A 19,502-nucleotide genomic window follows, 5' to 3' on the forward strand; every position below is an offset into this window, starting at 1 on the left:
GATTACTGCAACCATTGCCTACTCCACCAACCCCATGGCATACGGTCACCATGGATATAATCGTGGACCTGCCACCCATTCAGAGCTTCACCTCAATTTTGGTATGGGTTGATTCACTTACCAAAATGAGTCACTTCATCCCTTGTTAAAGGGCCCCTACAGCTGGCGAACTGGCAGAGTTTTTTCTGCAAAATATATAATAGACCGTGGCCCTCAATTTACCTCCCGCTTCTGGCAAGCATTTTGTCAGTTAATAGACATGGAGGTGAGTTTATCCTCTGGTTACCACCCAGAAACCGACGGCCAGACCGAAAAAGTGAATCAGGGTTTAGAACAATATCTACGCTGCTATGCCACCAGTGCTAAGACATCTTGGGTTCAGTATGTCTGGCTAGCGGAAGTTGCCTACAACAACACCGAACATAGTTCCACGAAGTATACCCCGTTTTTTGGTACATATGGTTTCCATCCAAGGGTTTTGCCTACGGCCGGTAACTCTCTCCAAGTAAACTTGCCTACTTTGATGGGAACAAATTTGGACCCATATACGTAAAAATCTAGAAGTCGCAAAAGCGACTTACAAGACCTATGCTGACAAAAAAAGATGAGAAAGTCCTCCATACAAGCAAGGAGATAGAGTTTGGCTATCCAGACGTAATATCAGAATGTCAGGTCCTCGTAAATTGCAACCCCGGTTCCTTGGTCCATTCACCATATGCGCTATAGTCAACCCAGGAGCAGTGAGATTGAGTCTGCTCAGTCAAATGAAGATCCATCCCTCCTTCCACGTCTCGTTACTAAAGCCAGCCCGTCCTACCATCCGTACTGAAAATCCACCACCCATAATCATACAAGGCCATCCTGAATATGAAGTACAGGCGATCCTAAATTCTCAACAATGAAAAGATGGGCTTTACTACTTCATAGAATGGGTGGGATATGGTCAGGAGGATGGGTCTTGGGAACCTGCCTGAAAGGTTCATGCTCCAAGACTAGTCAAAAGGTTCCATCATAATTACCCGAATAAACCCAGATCCTTCTGTGCAGGGGAAGGGGTGGTACTGTCAAGGGGCAGAGGCTGGGATTCTGTACACAGAACCCCACTGGGGCTTACACACGCTTGATGGTATGTAGAGGAAAGAAACAAACAAAAAGCAAAATATTGCAGCCTTATAGAGGGCTTCTGTGTCCTCATTGCAGCAAAATGGACCTGCAAACTACATTTCAAAAGCACCCCTGAGCCAGGAACTACTTAACCAAGCCCACGGTGGGCAAGGCGCGTGCGCACAAGAACCAAATCACTGGTCTTGTGCTCTGATACGCGACCTGAGAGGACGTGTATGCCGGAGCTCTCACCACAGTGATCAGCACGAGGGGCCACGTCCCACAGAACTTCATCACAGGCCCCTCGCCTGCAAGAGATAAGTACAGTCATGCAGGGGAGGCAAGTAGCACGGGGGAAAAGCGCAGCGCTGTGGTACAGCGAGAAGGAAATCCACAGAAAGAAGCAAGGGGCATGCGCAGGGGGCATCACCCAGGGTTTCCAGTCCCCCTGCCTCACTGAAGCTAAGTGTATACTCTAGTGACATAATAGCGCCATAGTGTTCAACGGGAGAACTCGATTACGCGCAGTTGTGGAACAACAGTCTGAGCAGTGCATATACTCTCCATCCCATTTAAATACTTAATTAGCCACATGTAGCAGCTTATCCCGCGTTTGTGGCTAGCATTGTGTGGCTTGGAAGCCGCGACCCGTCACGTGCGACAGACAGCATGACCAGTCACCCCTCTGTGGCGAACTCCTTAGACCCTAAACCAGCAGCAAAAAGCACAGGTGCAGCACAGAGCCACGTGCGGCTTTAAATCCACACGCACAAGGCTGAATCATCGCAGTTGCATGCACACTAACACTGAGGCAGAAAGACTCGCTGAGAGCACTCTGAAGAGGGCATTAACCATTGTGCATGTACAAAGAGTGTTGGCATATGTGTGTGTGAGGAAACACGCAGAGTAGTAATTCCTGCTCTCTTTGCAGCATTGACACTGCCCCAATATAACGGACCAGAGAGTGCGCAGGCAGGAGGCCAGCACTCACCCCAGAGATAAGTGCCTTTCTGGTTCTATGCTGTGTAGTGTGTAGAGTGCATGTTAGTGTATGTAGTGTAACTGTATTTCATTGTGTTTTCCTATATTCCCTCACCTACCCACCTCCCATCTCCTAACCCTTTTACCGGTTACCCTCGCAACTTGAACCTATCCAACCATCGGTTCCCTAACCCTCTTTCCCCAATGGGGTCTCGGAGGCTTGTTTGGGCTTTCGCTTGCAGGCGTCCAGACCGCAGGGGGGATGGTTGGTTCGTGTCACTCCTGAACCTGGGGACTGGATCTGTGACACTGGCCGTGCCTGGTTCCCTTCTTCTTCTCGACACTGACATCCCAGCAACTCCTTCTCCCATGTGGGGTCCATCCTCAAGGGGTCGCATCAAGTAAAGCCAAGAAACTCCACCACTTCGCCTGCTAAGGCGCCCAAGGTACTGTTACGAGGAAGAGCATTTCCATCCTCAGCATTCCTCCATGTGTCCCAGATTTATCTTGGATCCTGTTCTCCTGTGCCCCCCCGCCCCCAGGTACTTTGGGGTAGTGGGATCTTTAGAAAGAGAAGCAGACTTTTATTGAACATATTTGGACTGGGCTGTAACATACAAGATAAAGTACACCTTAAAGTTTCCTTACAGGTTGCCCAGGTGGGGGATCCAGAGACAGTATTCATTTGTTATCCTAAAGAAAGCATCCTGCCTATGTTCTAATTATTACCTGCCTATCTACAGTAATATCTATGAAGTTATACATTTCTTAGAAATTCGTATGCTTTTTAACAACTGTCAGCAGTTGGTGCATTTTACCTGAATCTAAGTGCATGGTGGTACCACATAGAGGAATACCTATTTGCCATTATTAGGATAGTGTTGCATGAGTATGTTTGGTGTGTTTTGCTGTATATATTCACCTGAACCTTATTTTATATAAAATGACTGTGTTCTCACATAACATAGTGTTTGGACATTCCTTTGTTGGGGCTTGGGAATTCACTGTACCTAAGAACCTGCTAGCATCACCTCTCTTGAGTTTTAGCCTTGGTTGCTCGTCCATTGCTACCATAAGAGAACCTTGGCTGGGGTTCTTTGCGCCTCTACCCCAACTATATAGTGGGCAGAAGTACAGATACCCCCTTCCAGTATTTACAGCGAGCATGGCAAGCAGCGCTCACAAACAAAAGTAAACGCTGCCTGGAATACAAGCATGGCAGTCAGCATCTACAGACTTTGCACTTTGGAGTGCACATGTGTAGGGCATGAGGTGGCGTACACACTTGCAAGTCACCATTTGCTCTTTGCATGTGCACCCTGCGGTGCAAAAGGCAGAATCTTCCACCAGGGGGCCACTTACATCACTGTGTAAATATAACGGCTCTCCATGGCCAAAATACTCATTTGGCCTACACCTGGAAATGATAAGCACCCATGCATGCCATAACAATCCATGTTGGTAAGTGTACCCCCAGCACAGGGACAACAAGCAAAAGTGGAAGGCCAGCAGTCAACGTACACATGCAGGCACCATGGACACCCTTAGTAGGCACTACCTCCACCTAGCCTTAGCTACACTCATTGGCCTACTACCACCCATGCCAAAGACACACAATGTGTGTATGTAGAACAAACACAATGTCACATGAGTGTCTTGCAAGCCTGCTGACTTGTCTGCAAGATGTCTGACACCATGTCATTATACTCCCAACAGGTACACACTCCACAGACGGCAAAGAGACCGGACCCTACACTACATCCATTCCGTCCATCTCCACCCCTGCACAGGCCAGACCAGTAGGCAGCGGGAGTAAGAGGAGGATCAAGCCAGCAATGCCACAAGAAACCACTGCTGTGGAACCTCTGGCAGGGATGGAGGAAAGCAACATCCCCACATCGGTGCCCAGTGGCCCCTCCACCAGCCATGCAAGTGGCTTGGCTGACACTGAAGCAGCCACTCCACAGTCGGCCCCTGTGGCAATTCACATACTTGCATTCCCCGCTCCGGCACCCATACATCAGGGCACTAGCACACCCTACTCATCATCATGGAACATGCAGTGACCACACCACTGATTAGGAGGAGGACACAGGCTTACACTCCCCATGCTTCATCCTCAACCCTCCCCACAGCCCACCATCTCTGCTTGTACACAACATGGCAGTCATTTGGGGACAACAAGATGCCATAGAGCAGCTCCAGGCATCACTGAAAACACAGGTGGCCGAGCAGGTGGAACATGTGCAGGCCATGAGGGACTGCCTACCGGGATCATGCTGACACATTTCCTGTTCCCTCTGTCAGGCCACCACTGCCATCACCATGGTCGGGCAGAGGATGAGGAACATACTGTGGGTATGTCGGCCTTTGCAGAGTCCCTAAATTCCTGCATGATGCTGACTCTTCAGCATATGCGGGCTAGGGGTCTGAGCCCTCCACATCTGTCATCCCCACAGAGGGGTCACAGCCCAGCACCCCAAGGCGCTGCTCACAGTGCCACCTGATACCTCAGGTGCTGGAGCAGGCTAACAAAGGCCAAAAGCTACCAGAAGTGACTGCCATGACACCATTTTGTTTGACATTTCAGGGGTATAAGGTAATATTATCCCCACCAATAATATCGCCATATATATGCGTTAATCGGGAACGGCCATAGGCGATATCGTTAGTGGGGATAATTTTTTGGGTAAATGGGACTGGGTGTTGCGGGGCTGTCACCCGCTCCCTTTTAAATAATATGGGGTTTGCAGGGGTGTCCCCCGCAGGTTTAATGGGTTAATATTGCCACAAAAATATGGCACCGTTCTTTTATGGCCATATTAACACATGGAACAATTGCAAGAGAGAGTGTTTTGGGTGGGGGGTGGTGTTTTGGGTATGGTGGTTTGTGGAGGGTGTTTTGGGGATGGTGTTTGGTGGAGGGTGTCTTGGGGATGGTGTTTTGGGAAGGGGGAGGTGTTGTAGGGATGTTGTCTTGGGGAGGGTGTTTTGGGTAGGGGGAGGTGTTGTTGATATGGTGTCTTGGGAAGGGTGTTTTCACATTTGTACATTAAATAGTTGTTCACTTGATGCAATGCTAGGACATACCTTATTGTGTGCAAGTGTTTAATTCATAATGTGACTAAATACAGAGGTGCGTAACAAGTGCATATTAAATGGGCACCAAATAAATTGTCAATCAGTTCTTGCCGGACCAGATGTCCATCACTACCCTCTTCCCGCTCATTTTGTGGCAGCACAACACCCGCAGGTAGAGAGTCCTCCTCTTCTGGGGTTGGCATGTCTTCATTAAGGGGCAGGGGAACAATGTTGTGTAGCATGACACAGGCAAGGACAATTTGTCTGACCTTCTCTGGCCTGTAAACAAACCTTTAACAGGCCGATGGTTTGATTGATGCAGAGACTGGTCCGGACGTGTGCCTCATTGTAGCCACCTCCTGTGGCATCTGTGGATTCTGCACCGGTGTCATCAGCCATGCTAGCTGGGGGTATCCAGAGTCACCTGCCAAGACAAAGGTCGTAGGTGGTAGATACAGAGCACTGTGGATGTGTTGCCTGTTACAATGCCATGTTAGGCCGTCTGTGCATGCATTTCACAAGTATTGTCAAACAACATGATTTAACATGACTGTACTTGCATGTGGAGTCATTCACTCAGGGATAACCTTTGCTCTGTCATGTAACATTAAGCACACAGCTGACAGCCAGCACTCGTCACTTTTGGGGTCTGTGACTGATGGGGCATAATACCATGGTGCCTGTGTTGGGCCTGCGCGTTGCTCCCATGCATGTGCCCTGATGCCTGCATCTATTCCATTATGGCTTCACATACATAGTTACCTGAGTAGATGGCATTACTTTTGCCAGTGTTGCATCCCTTGTTGCAGTGCTGAACCGCATCATTCCATGTATAGGGATGTATAATGTTGCATTGTGGTTCCTGTAGTCCTATATGTGCGTGTTGCTGGCCTTATGGGCCAATATGCATTGGTGATTGACTGCAGAATTGTCACTTATGTACTAATTCTGTGGGTTGTAGGCTGTCATGTGTGTGTGTGTGTGGTGGCAAACCCTGCATGTAGAGGGCCTTGACAGGGTATGTATTCTTTATTTGTGGTAACCCCCCCACCACAACATGGCATTGCTCTTCTGCTGCGAGAATAGTATGTGTGATGGCACTTGTACTCACCCAATATCCACGTCTGTTGCCCTCTGTGCCTTTCCATGCATGCAGGCAGTGTACTGTTCCGCAGGACCATTGCATCGTGGGTGGAACCAGGGAAGAAGGCACAGCAGTGTGTTGTGAGGAGGTCTGGATCGCAGGTGACTTGGACATTGAGAAAGTGATACTGCTTCCAGTTGCGGTATACCGCTTCAGATGCATGGCAGGCCACCAACACGACATTCATTTATTTACCTCATGCCATAGCCCTACAGGCATCAGGACGCAACAATGGCACATAAGACAAAACGCAGAGCACAAGCCAGCTATAGAAGAAGTAAGGTGCAGTACACCTATTCAAATTGAATGGTTTTTAATCTCTTTCGAAAGGAGAGCAGACTCTTCTCCTGTCGTAGAGCAGGCAATAATGTGTTCCAGGAACTGGCTACTAGAAAAGGGAAGGACATGCCTTTCCCATCAACCCGTCTTGATCTAGGACAAGAGAATAAATGATTGTTGCTTGATCGCAGAGCTCTTTTAAGTTGGTAGTTGGTGAGCTTTTCTTTTAAATAGACTGGGGCCTTCCCATAAACACACTTGTGTGCCAGAGTAAGGATTTTAAATTGCACCCTGGCAGTTACAGGTAGCCAATGAAGGTCTTTCCTTGATTCTGTCATATGCTTTCTTTAAGATGTACCTTTAACTATGCGGATAGCATCATTTTGGATTACTTGATGTTTTTGAAGATTACCCTTGGTTGCACCCCCCTGAAGGGCATTGCAATAGTCGATTCTAGGTAGGATCATTGCTCTGGCCAAAGTGTCACAGTTTTCTTCAGAGACAAACGGCTTGATTTGTCTAAGCAATTTCAGGTAGTATTGTGTACTTTTAGCAATGTTATTAACCTGGGCATCAGAGCCCAGAAATGATTCCAGATAGGTACCTAAAGTCTTTACTTTGTTTTTGACTACAATATTGCAGTTTTCGATAGAAAAACTTGAAATCTCTGGGTCCAATTTACAGCTGTTTTGTGGTAGACCAAACAGCATAAACTCGTTTTTTGACTTCTTAAAGCACATCCATTCTGAAATCAGCCACTGTTTTGTAGATTTAAATACCACATTCAGGGCCTAATTCACAGACACGTTTTATAATGGCAAACCCCCGTTGGAAAACGCTCTGTGAATTAGGCCCTCAGATTTTTGCATCCATCCCACAGTCACTATCAAGCTCAAACAGAAGTTGTGTATCGTCCACATAGTTCGTAAATTCGACACCAATTTGGATCAACAGAACACAAAGAGCCTTGATATAGATATTGAAAAGGGTGGGGGAAAAACATTCCCCGTGGGGACTCCACAGCAAATGGGGGCTGCTTTGGAGCAGGCATCACCCCAATGCACAGTGGAAATCCTGTTGGTAAGAAAGGAGTGAATCCACTCTATGGCATTCCCAGAACATTTCCAAACCTTGTCAAGGGTGAGTAAGAGAAGCTCATGGTTTAAGAGATAGAACTCTGCTGATTGATCGAGTAGAACCACCAGTCCACACTTGCTTCTATCAATGATATCAATCATGTTAGCCTACAAATCGATCAGAGCACTCTCTGTGCCATGGTTTGGTCTAAAGCCAGATTGTTTGGCGTATAGGATGGAAGTTTGATCCAAGTATTCTTGAAATTGCCTAGTTGCTATTTTATCCAAAATCTTCAAAAGAAGATACAAATTTGTAACGGACCTAAGGTTGGAAATATTGTCCGGATTAAGACTGGCTTTTTTGATTAGTGGAGTGATTGTAACTTCCTTGATACTTTCAGGGACAGTGTTGTGTTTAAAGGAGGCATTGGCAAATTGAGTGAAGAAGGGCGCATACAGTTTCTTATTGTCAGGAATCAATTTAGAGGCGAGGACATCGCCTAGGCAAAAGGTAGGGTGCATCGCATTCAGCACCTTCACCAATTCTAACCCTGTTACAGCCCTAAAAGCAAACTCTAAGTGATCGGGCATGGAAAGGTGGTGTGAAATGTGAAAGTAGTCCTACGGTGGCACTATTTTTACAGTGTCTATCTATTGGAGGAGTGGTTGTGCACTGGGAACCTGCTGCAATCTTTACAAAGACCCATTTTTCTGGTGAAAGTGTTCCTACGGTGGTCCGACGAGGGGCTGTGAGGAGCAACAGATAAATCACTGCCTCAGTCACATGCATTTTCGTTTCTCGTAATTGAAAAAGGAAATATGTTGGCTTCTTATTCTTGCTGCACCGCTCTCACATGCCCTACATTTCACAATGTCATCAATCTTGATCTAAGGACTTGCTGGTCATCCGAATGCCATTTGATACATTTTAGGCACTTGAGCTCTACGATGTAGCTACATTCTGTTGCTGATTATTTAAAAAGGTCTACTCGAGTAGTGTTAATGTTTGAGGAGGAGTCGCTTTTGTTTAGTAGCGCTCTCCAAGACACCCATAAAGTCTACTCGTCATTTTTACGTGGTGACTGCGGGGCTGGTCCCTTTGATGAACGGTCATTGAGAAGTTATTAAACACTAGTACCCATTCATCTTGTATCTAGGTACCACTCTTTCACACGTACATGCTGTCCCTAATAGGAAGAACACCCTGTCCTTGCTTATGAAGTACCTTCTCTGCCTAGGCTGCGAGTGGTGTATCGCCTATCTAAAAGTGGATAGGGAAGAGGCTGACCCTATCTAGACTTCTTTCACACCATATAGTCAAAGCATACCAATGAAAATGCTAAAAATAATAAGAGCCATTACTTTGATACAACACCCTAAGCTACCGGCACCTAGCAGTCTTTAGCTATTCACCTCTCTTGAACCAGATTAAACGCAAAATTAAAACGCTGTGGCCCATTCTAAGCACAGGAGAACAGCCTGTGCAGGAGCCAGCCTTTGCATTAAAGTGCAGAACCAACATCCGCAACAAATTGGTCAAAACTCTACAAGAACCACAGAACAATGACCCAGTACAAACCACCCTTTGGAATACCAACTCCCCCATGGGTCATACCCTGTGTGGTAACTGCACCCTGTGCCCACAAACAGGCCGGAGTACACAGATTGATGTAGGTTTAAAAACACCCTGGATACAAAGAACACTTACTAATTGTAATACCTCGGCAGTTATCTATCTAATTACATGACCATGTAATTTGCGATATGTAGGGATGACACTGAGAAAGGTGAAGACGAGGATGATTGAACATAAATCATGTATAAGTATAAGAACTAAAAAAATCACTGCCCCTCTTGTCACTCACTTCTTGCAAGCCGGACATATTGCAGATGAATTGAGATGGACAGTGATAGAAAAATACATTTACCAAGACATGGAGGCAATCTACATACCATGCTACTAAAGAGAGAACAAAGTTGGATATTTAGACTTAAGACCAATAGAATTGGCCTCAATGACCAAATACAACGGAACGAATTGGCAGTGATGCATGGATTATTATTTGACATCTATACTGATCCCAGCTTGAAGGGCAAGTATATTACCCTTGTAGAGTTATGCCACATGAACATCTTCCTCCACATGTTTTCCAACAACATCGCTCATCCATGATTGGTTTTTGGGTAACCGGGCAGCACAGCAGTTGATACTCTGAATCACCACTCGTTCTGTCTGCCACACCCTGACACATTACAATATATGGCATCAACACATACCACAGGAACAATCTAGTTTTTGTTCCTCACTTGCAATTTACCCAGAAGAGATACATTCTCAACTTAGACAGGGGCTCCACCGAGGTGATACGAGGCTTTGGTTTTCCCGGTTTGCCCCTGGTGGGGCTTAGCATGTGGAAGCAGCTGTACCTACACCTACTCCAGCCCTTATGACCGCGAGGTGTTCCCATCTTTCTCTTTATAATAATTAAAATCATCGATCTTCTACCGGCTACAGCAACATAGTGCCCTCTCTTTAATCACATACACATTGTGATCACATGTCTAAACACTTCAATATAGGTGCCACAATATAACATTGGGCATCACTATTTCAACAGCAGTGGCATTTTTCTGCATGTGTGACACTGAATGTCGGAACACAGTCCTGTAATTTTGACAACATGAGTAACAGATTCACCCATGTTCTATCTACAAGTATTGGAGAGTCGATTTACTCACCTAAGATGGCGTCCTCAAGAGGCGATACGCACTCTAGCCTCTAAGAGCCATTTACCTCACAAATATGCGCGCTGCCGGCTCCAAGCAACATGGTTCTTTGGAAGCCGGATTGCACACAGTGCTAGAGAGCTCCCACATTTTTTGCAGGCTCGCAGGTAAGAACACTGGATTATACCATTGCGCGTTACCGTACCCCTGAGCTTTATTTAGCCTTCGCTCTAACGCATTAGATACTGAACAGCAGTTTGTCTATCTTTCCTCCCCTTTCTCTGCAGCAGTGTACACACACGCGCGACAAAGTACAGATGCTCGTTAGACTTCAGCCACTGAAAGTAAGCAGTTTGTCACCTGAAGCCCACGCTACTGACATCTGAGGTAACTCAAGCAGCTATACCTGTTATGAGAGAGTTTGTTCACATTTCTCCCCGAGATAAATATCTATATACTTGTAGAATTCTCTATCTCCTATTTATATAGAAAGGAAGCGTCCGACCAACTGCCAGCAAGACGGGATTTAAGACAAACTGTCTATCCCACTGAAACTACTACCGGATTGCCAGTTACTGATATACGGCTGCCAGGTAAGGACTTTTGTTCACGCAATGGTCCCCTTAGGCCCTGCCCACATTGGTAACAAACACACACGTAGAAGGCACTAGATGCCACACGAAATAGTCCAGATCACTCATTGGGTGATACAGGAGCCCAACCATTGAAGTGGGTATTAGCCCTTTTTCCCTCCCTTCACTCACTTCCTGGGTCCCACTCGCCACAAGTGCATGAATTTGGAGCCAATAGAGGGTTTCCGGTTATTCTATAACACATAGCTACCTTTTGACTAAGGAGTACAGCAATTTAACCACACATTTCAATATCCTGCACCAAGTTGGCATTTGGATATTGCTCAGGGTGAGTTCTAGCCCCCGATTCCCTTCTTTTGTGTTCTACCCCTAGGGAGCAGAAGTGCCGCAGAGATGGATGCAACATTCTCTCAAAGGAAGTCGTCCTTGGTAAAATACAGGTCCTGAAGAAGATGATCCCAATTATAAGCATCATTGAAACGGTCGACCACATATGGCATGAGTGATCTCATGCCAAAGACAATACGGAACAGAATCAATTTTGGACATGTCCAGTAATAGTGATTGTTTGATTAGAAAGCTATATTAGCTTAGAATAGCCTTTCGCTGTGTTCTCTGATGAGAGCATTTTATATCGCCCATCACACTGTATAGGCTCATGGTGGCTGTGACTGCTTCCCAACATTGGTTATTAAAATATAGAAGGAAATCCTGCTGTGAGGACAGTGCACAGCAACTGAGATAGAGACAGATATAATGAGCATGATGTCTCTTTTGAATAGCCTTTAATAGCTTATACAGTTGTGTTTATTTTTAATATGTTTAGCATTTTTCATTGGTATGCTTTGACTATATGGTATGAAAGAAGTCTAGCTAGGGTCAGCATCTTCCCTATCCACTGTTAGACAGGCGATACACCACTCGCAGCCTAGGGAGAGAATGTACTTCATAAGCAGGGACAGGTGTTCTTCCTATTAGGGAGAGCATATACTTGTGAAAGAGTGGTACCTAGACACAAGATGAATGGGTACTAGTGTTTAATAACTTCTCCATGACTGTTTGTGATATAAAGTTTAGCATTAACGGTCGAACAATGCTCTGGGACATTGAGTCCCGTAAATAAGAAGCTCTAGGTGTTTTGCTGGTCCCTTTGAACCACAAATAGCTGAACACTACTACCATTTGTGGAAAGCAACGGTTCCTCCTTCTGTTTAGCAGTGCTCACTGAGCCTACTATAAAGTTTACTTGACTTACGTAGTGACTGCGGGGCTGGTCCCTTTGAGACACAAATTACCTAACACTGTGCCTGTTAATTGGTTGGCCTGCACCTCTCTCTCTCTGGACCATTAAATCTGTGCCGCCTTCTATAAAGTCTACTTAACCTTTTTACGTGGTGACTGCAGGGCTGGTCCCTTGAAGCCACAAATTACCTAACATCATGTCTGTTAATTGGTTGGCCTGCATCCCTCTCTCTTGACTGTGTTTTTTCACTTGCATAGATATTTTTGCATATTTATTTTTCTCCTTTTAAAGTGAGGACCATTTTAATGATATCCCATTTGCACTTTTATAGCTATCTTTGTATCTGCATTTACATTTCTTTCTTTTAAAGTAAGGACAATTTTTAATGACATTTTAACAGCGAATTTGCCCTTGGATGTATGTTTTTAGTTTTTTGGGCCTCTGTGCGCTCTTTTCTAGTCTTCTGGCGAGAATCCTAGTGACTATTTTCCAGTGTCAACAATGCAGAAAGGCCTGTGGAAACAAATGGGTTGGATCACGATGGAATTGAATGTGCTACCTGTCCCAGAGTTGGCGAATAAATCACTAATGGAATCTGCCCAGAGGGGGAGAGTAAAAATTATTCCAACTAAGAGGCCCTAGGATACAGGCAATTCAACCCCTCTATCTTGTAACTTGATGGGTCAACAGGTAGAAAATCATATCCCTCAAGGTGAGGGTCAAGCGCGGATACCCGATCGCTCACTTTTGATGGGTAATTTATGGGATAGTGGCTTAATTGGCCTGCAGATGCCAAAAAAGACATTCAGTGAAAAATTAAGGACTACAAAGCAAGCTTTAATTCAATCTACGATTTCTGGCCAAAGAATGATTGACTCTTATTTTACTAAATCATTTGGAACTAGCACAGATATAAAGTCCATTGCTCCTATTAAAAGCACAGCATTTATTGACCACTCCATCCTGTTGAATAAGAATTGTAATGGTGGCTTTGGGGAAATACATGATCTTAGTATCTGTCAAGGAGTTCCCCCCTTCTCACCTGAGTTCGATCTTTGCTGGATTTCTTGGTCGATGGCTTCTTGCGGACAGATCGGGTCTTGAATAAGGCTGCACAAGTCTCTTCCGACTCCAGCGTGCGTTCAAAGTTCCGGGATGCAAAGATCCAGGAATCGGGGAAATTTACAGAGTGCGCTACTCAGCACACGAGTCCAGGAATCAAGAAAGGAAGGAAAGGGACTAGGAATGGGGTTGGCTGGGAAAGAACCAAGGAAAACAATACCGCGAGCTATGGAGCACACGTCTGGTCGCTACTTCGCAATAGCATTGAGACGCGCGGAGCCGTGGGAGGCGTGGTCTATTAATAGAACACGCTACGTCCAACGTGTAGAGCGAGAAAGGTGTTTCACAGTGGACGGCCATGTTGGGAGTACAAGGGAGTGTAAGCCATGTTGAGACAAGGACCAGGAAGTCCAAAAGGGGCGTGTTCTGTAGGTCATGACAGTATCATTGAATTTGCAGAAACAGCCCTAAGTGGCCTCGGTGGAATAGATTGGGATGAGCAGCCTATGAGCGTAATTCAGCAAACCTGTGATGCATCAATGCCTAACTCCCCGACTGCCCTGACAAACCGCATGGTAAATGAGGAGATAAATGGTGCAAAGGCCTTTTGATCACCACAGGTAGAGGGCTCAGAGGCTTTGGGGACAGGCCGGTCTGCACCATACCCTGAGAGAGGTTGACGAGCGAATTTGCCTAATCCATTCCACTCTGTCAGCATTGAATATGGTTCCAGTTAATTTGATAATTTATATGATAACATCTGGCAAGAACTGAAAGAACACAATTCAATATTAATCGGAATAAATGACAAGCTTGAGGAGTTGGGTATGGGAAATTCCCTCATCCACTTAATTCCAGCTGCACAACAGTTTGAGGTGACAACCTTTGTCACTGTGTAAATTAGAACTTCAGTCTTCCACTGTGGTACAACAAATGAATAAGCTGGGGAGTAACAAAAGAGGGGCCTCAACAAGGATGCCGCCTGTAGCTGAGAAACCAATAGGGGAGGTCAAGGGCTTATTAAATAATGAGTGTAATGACAAGATCCACTCGGGGAGGGTGTCTCCCTCTCAACCTGTGTTAAAGAGGGCCCAAATAAGCTAAATAGAGATTCTACCTCTCAGACAGGGATGATACCTATGGATGAAGCTACATCAGGGGGCACTGTAGTTAGTAATATGAATGGGGAGACAAGGACGCCCAGTGGAGGGTAACCGCAGGGGCAGGGCAGCCAAGTGGCAAAGCAGAGAGTGTCCCTTGAAACAGTGGACTTGGCAATGAAGGACCCTATTGGCTCCCTACAAAGGGGTAGCTTTGGATCTGCTCTACGAAGCATACCCCAGGTGGCCATCAACAAAATCTCCCATATACCTATGTCCCAGGGGGGGGGATGTTTGTCTAATGTTGCCCGTCTCCCACAACCTATACAATTCAGTGATCATTTTACCTTGTGAGAGCATGTCCCTGACTTAACCACGACCACACAGTAGCAAATATTACTCATGACTTTAGTTGGCACAGGGAGATTCTACTAAAGATCGAGCCCCGCATATGTCTATGTCCCAGGTGGGGGAATGACTTAACCACGACCAGCAAACCTGTGATGCATCAATGCCTAACTCCCCGACTGCCCTGACAAACCGCATGGTAAATGAGGAGATAAATGGTGCAAAGGCCTTTTGATCACCACAGGTAGAGGGCTCAGAGGCTTTGGGGACAGGCCGGTCTGCACCATACCCTGAGAGAGGTTGACGAGCGAATTTGCCTAATCCATTCCACTCTGTCAGCATTGAATATGGTTCCAGTTAATTTGATAATTTATATGATAACATCTGGCAAGAACTGAAAGAACACAATTCAATATTAATCGGAATAAATGACAAGCTTGAGGAGCTGGGTATGGGAAATTCCCTCATCCACTTAATTCCAGCTGCACAACAGTTTGAGGTGACAACCTTTGTCACTGTGTAAATTAGAACTTCAGTCTTCCACTGTGGTACAACAAATGAATAAGCTGGGGAGTAACAAAAGAGGGGCCTCAACAAGGATGCCGCCTGTAGCTGAGAAACCAATAGGGGAGGTCAAGGGCTTATTAAATAATGAGTGTAATGACAAGATCCACTCGGGGAGGGTGTCTCCCTCTCAACCTGTGTTAAAGAGGGCCCAAATAAGCTATATAGAGATTCTACCTCTCAGACAGGGATGATACCTATGGATGAAGCTACATCAGGGGGCACTGTAGTTAGTAATATGAATGGGGAGACAAGGACGCCCAGTGGAGGGTAACCGCAGGGGCAGGGCAACCAAGTGGCAAAGCAGAGAGTGTCCCTTGAAACAGTGGACTTGGCAATGAAGGACCCTATTGGCTCCCTACAAAGGGGTAGCTTTGGATCTGCTCTACGAAGCATACCCCAGGTGGCCATCAACAAAATCCCCCATATACCTATGTCCCAGGGGGGGGAATGTTTGTCTAATGTTGCCCGTCTCCCACAACCTATACAATTCAGTGATCATTTTACCTTGTGAGAGCATGTCCCTGACTTAACCACGACCACACAGTAGCAAATATTACTCATGACTTTAGTTGGCACAGGGAGATTCTACTAAAGATCGAGCCCCGCATATGTCTATGTCCCAGGTGGGGGAATGTCTGTCTAATGTTGCCTGTCTCCCACAATTTGTACAATTCAGTGATAATGTTACCTTGGGAGAGCATGTCTCTGACTTTAACCACCCCCACACAGTAGGAAATACCACTCATGATGTTAGGTTGACACAGGGAGATTCTACTAAAGATCATGTCCCCTGGGACCTAAAAAAAAACAATGCCTGAAGAGTTGACCTCATAATGAATATCCAACACTGAATTCGGGGGTCGGGCAATTGTTAGACAAATTATACAGGTGAAGGTGAAAAATGGGGAGGATGGGCCAAGAGGTGGGTGCTGAACAAAACTAAACCATATAGTGTGCTATGACAAGCAAAGGATGGCAACGCTGGGTGGTCTGGTCGATCACAGGGGTGAATAAAAATGATAACCGAGCAGTCAAGTCTCCAGTTATATCCTTCACTAGCAGACAAAGTAATAATCAGCCAAAACTCTGTATGAGTAGTCTTCTGGGTCTGGAAGTTCCTGTCTGCCTGAATAGAGGGAATGTTCTCACCATCTTTAGGGACATTTCATCATTGAATCTGCTGTCATCAGTCGATATTGACCGAGTAGCATTCCGAAATCGAGTAGACAAAAATAATTGTCTTCTCTGTTTTGGATCGCAACTGGGGAAAGAACTGGTCTTCTCTGAAAGATTACAATTGAAAGAACTGGGATTCGACATCGAAAACATATTGGAAATGGCAATCGAAGGCAACCATTTGCCTGGAGGGGGAGGTCTTCACATTAGTATTGATTCCAATAATCCTAACTCAAGATTAATTAATTTTGTCAGGGAGCAAAAGTGTGGCAATAAGTCCAATGTGTACTTGGTCACATCCACTTTGTGGCAAAGGAAACTCCCATAGTGAATGAGGCTCAGAGGAAAGGAGCTCCCAAGAATTATCTATGAAGCTCGTCTCCTGGAATTCTAGAGGAAGCCAAAACCTGTTCGGAAATATTGATGCTATGAAAGCATTAAAACAGGCAAATGTCATTTTAAGCCAGGAGACTTGGTTATTGGACACTCCTCTCCTCTATGGCTATCAGGTGTTTGCTCAACCTGCTAATCCCAGTAAGGGTGGGCGAGCACCGGGGAGTCTGATTACTGCAGTTGGGGCTTCTCTCGTTTTGAAGGGGTATTACTCCCGAACTTCCTATTCGGGGCGCTGGCAGTTGCCCTGTCAACCGATGATGTATATAAGAACCTGCTAATTGTGAACGTTTATTGGCATAGTGGAGTTGCTCAACTACGTGGTTTTTTGGATGTTATTTCAGGGCTCATCAACGCATGGTCAAACTCCATTCCTGAGGGAAGAATTATTATGAAGGTGATTTTAATTCAAACTGTTTCTTGCCGGAAACATTAGAGGGTAATTGGGATGAGAACGTGGATATGATATCTAAGGACCCCAAGGATCATAACAGCTGGTTATGATGGTCATCTATGGAGGCAATGGGCCTGTTTCCGATTAACAGAATTGTTCAGGGGGAGGTGTGGGTACAATCAACTTGGCAGCGGGGGCGGAGCTCCTTGACTTTGGACTACATTTATTAAACTGCTGCGTCGAATTCACAGTTGAATTCAAAAATTGGAGTGACCATGCGATACTGCATGCTGAATTTAATTGTCTAATGGATTTTAAACCACGGGCCATTATGCAGTTTGTGGCAACAAACTGTGCAGGGAACACCATTCAATCGTCTAATCAAAACATTGAGATCATAAATATTGAGTTAGACCTTGTTATTAGAGGGACGGCCTTAGAATGGAAATTAAAGGTTTTTAACTCCTCGAACTATGATAGATTTATGGGAGAGTTGAATGAGCGTATGTTTTTATGTTTTTGTATGTTGTAGTTGCTCGCGCTTCCGCGAGCCTTTGTCATAGGTTACAGGCGCGTGGAATGTCTCTGAGTTCCATGCTCGTGGCGGCGGTTGGCTTTTGAAAGGAAGGAGCTGGGAGGGGATAGATGTTCACGGTGTACGGGTTGGAGAATAAAGCTTTCATCCACTTACCTGATTCTTACGTTATTACACTGGCGACGAGGGTTTCTTCAACCCTAACCCACGCGCCTTGCCAAGCCGTGGATCATCATCTGGTGCCTCAGCTGGCCTTCCGAGCTGCGCTCCCGGACGAGGTCGAGCGCGGCCCTCGGCGTGATTGGTTCCAGCTGAGCCAGCGCTATCCTTCACTTTCAACGATCCGGCCGAGCCGCGCTCCCGGACGAGGTCGAGCGCGGAACACGGCGGAGAGTGCAGCCGTTGTCTCCGGCTGAGCGGCCGCTGTCCTTCCCCATCAAGGATCCGGCCGAGCCGCGCTCCCGGACGTGGTCGAGCGCGGCTCGAGGAAGTGTGTGCAGCTGCTGCCTTGCGGCTGATAGCAAGTCGGGGACTGAGGAGCACAGCAGGTGAGAGGTGGACCCTGGGTGGGGGCACAGCCCGGAGGATCCTCATAGCCGGGAAGGCGGTCGCAGAGACCACGGGTGTTCCGTTGTTCGGCTCCGCCCATTTCCTGAGGAAGCGAGCCGAGGGCTTCCGATTCATTGGTGGGCGTGTTTGCATTACGTGGACTTCAAGGAGAGGAATGTTAACTCCTTGAGTGCGGACGTTGCAGGAACTGCAACTCCCTGTTGGCCACTTCTGTTCAAAGAGGAGGAAGTGACTGGTGACTGTCTGGGTAACCATATTGCAAAATCCAGATTCCACGAATTCTCTTCCATTAAAGGTGTTTTGAATGGAGTAATCCGTCATAAAAGTCTGCTGTTTAGGACAGGGTGTACGTGTTAGCACCGTGTGCTCCAAGGAAGTCGGTCCTGGTCACGTGCAGACATTTCCATCTGTTCCATTGCGCTTGACCTCAGTCAGTGGCTATGTCGGTTCCATTGACCATGCAGCACAGCAATGCTCGCCCACCTCCAGCATTTCTTCCCAATCCAGGGGAGCCCCCCATTGCGTGGGAACTTTGGGTGGACACTTTCAAGGTATACCTGAGAGCGTCAGGTGGTTCCAGAATGTCTGATGACGACAAAGAAGCGACCCTGCTCAATTGCCTTGGTACGGAGGGTTTGAGGGTCTTCAGGCATCTTCCGGGCCAGGATGTTTTGGCCTTGTCTTCAGGCGATGGAGATGGAGAAGGGGGGCAGGCAGTGATTTTGGCATTTGAAACTGCTCTTAAGAAGCTAGAGACACGGTTTGGCAAGAGAGCTAACATTGTGCTAGAGAGGTATCATTTCTTCTCAAGGGCACAGGGTCCTGGCGAGAACATTGATTCATATGTGACGGCTCTGCGCACCCTCATTTCTACATGTAAGTTCACGGGCCTGGCGGATGAATACATTCGTAACCAGATCATGATGAGGACTAGTGACTCAAAAGTAAGGGAGAGGTTATGGACGGAGAAGGATCCTCCATTGGAGAAAGTGATAGAAATAGCTCGTGCCCTGGAGGAGTCAAGGAAGAGCGTCAAGGAAGTGACAGAGAAGGCGGACATTGTACACATGGTTCAGCCACTTAAGAATGAAGAAAATCGAGCCAGGGACAAGGATCAAAGAGCGACGCC

At 46.4% G+C, this 19,502-nt stretch overlaps 1 protein-coding gene across 2 annotated transcripts in view; it reads right to left on the bottom strand.

The window, feature by feature from the left end:
* Positions 1 to 19,502, bottom strand: part of LOC138471869 (ficolin-2-like) — a 469,580-nt gene that overhangs the window by 38,676 nt on the left and 411,402 nt on the right. Inside the window, exon 9 of one of the 2 annotated variants that reach the window (XM_069609729.1) lies at positions 5,445 to 5,590. The exons of the other annotated variant lie outside the window; for it this stretch is intronic. Within the exon in view, the coding sequence (XP_069465830.1) occupies positions 5,460 to 5,590 (131 nt within the window). The 3' untranslated portion in view covers positions 5,445 to 5,459. Of the gene's footprint in view, positions 1 to 5,444; positions 5,591 to 19,502 lie in introns of those variants that run through there. 2 annotated transcript variants of the gene reach the window in all.

This window comes from Ambystoma mexicanum, chromosome 8, assembly GCF_040938575.1.
Source record: "Ambystoma mexicanum isolate Mex_15411 chromosome 8, UKY_AmexF1_1, whole genome shotgun sequence".
Taxonomy (NCBI): Eukaryota; Metazoa; Chordata; class Amphibia; order Caudata; family Ambystomatidae; genus Ambystoma; species Ambystoma mexicanum.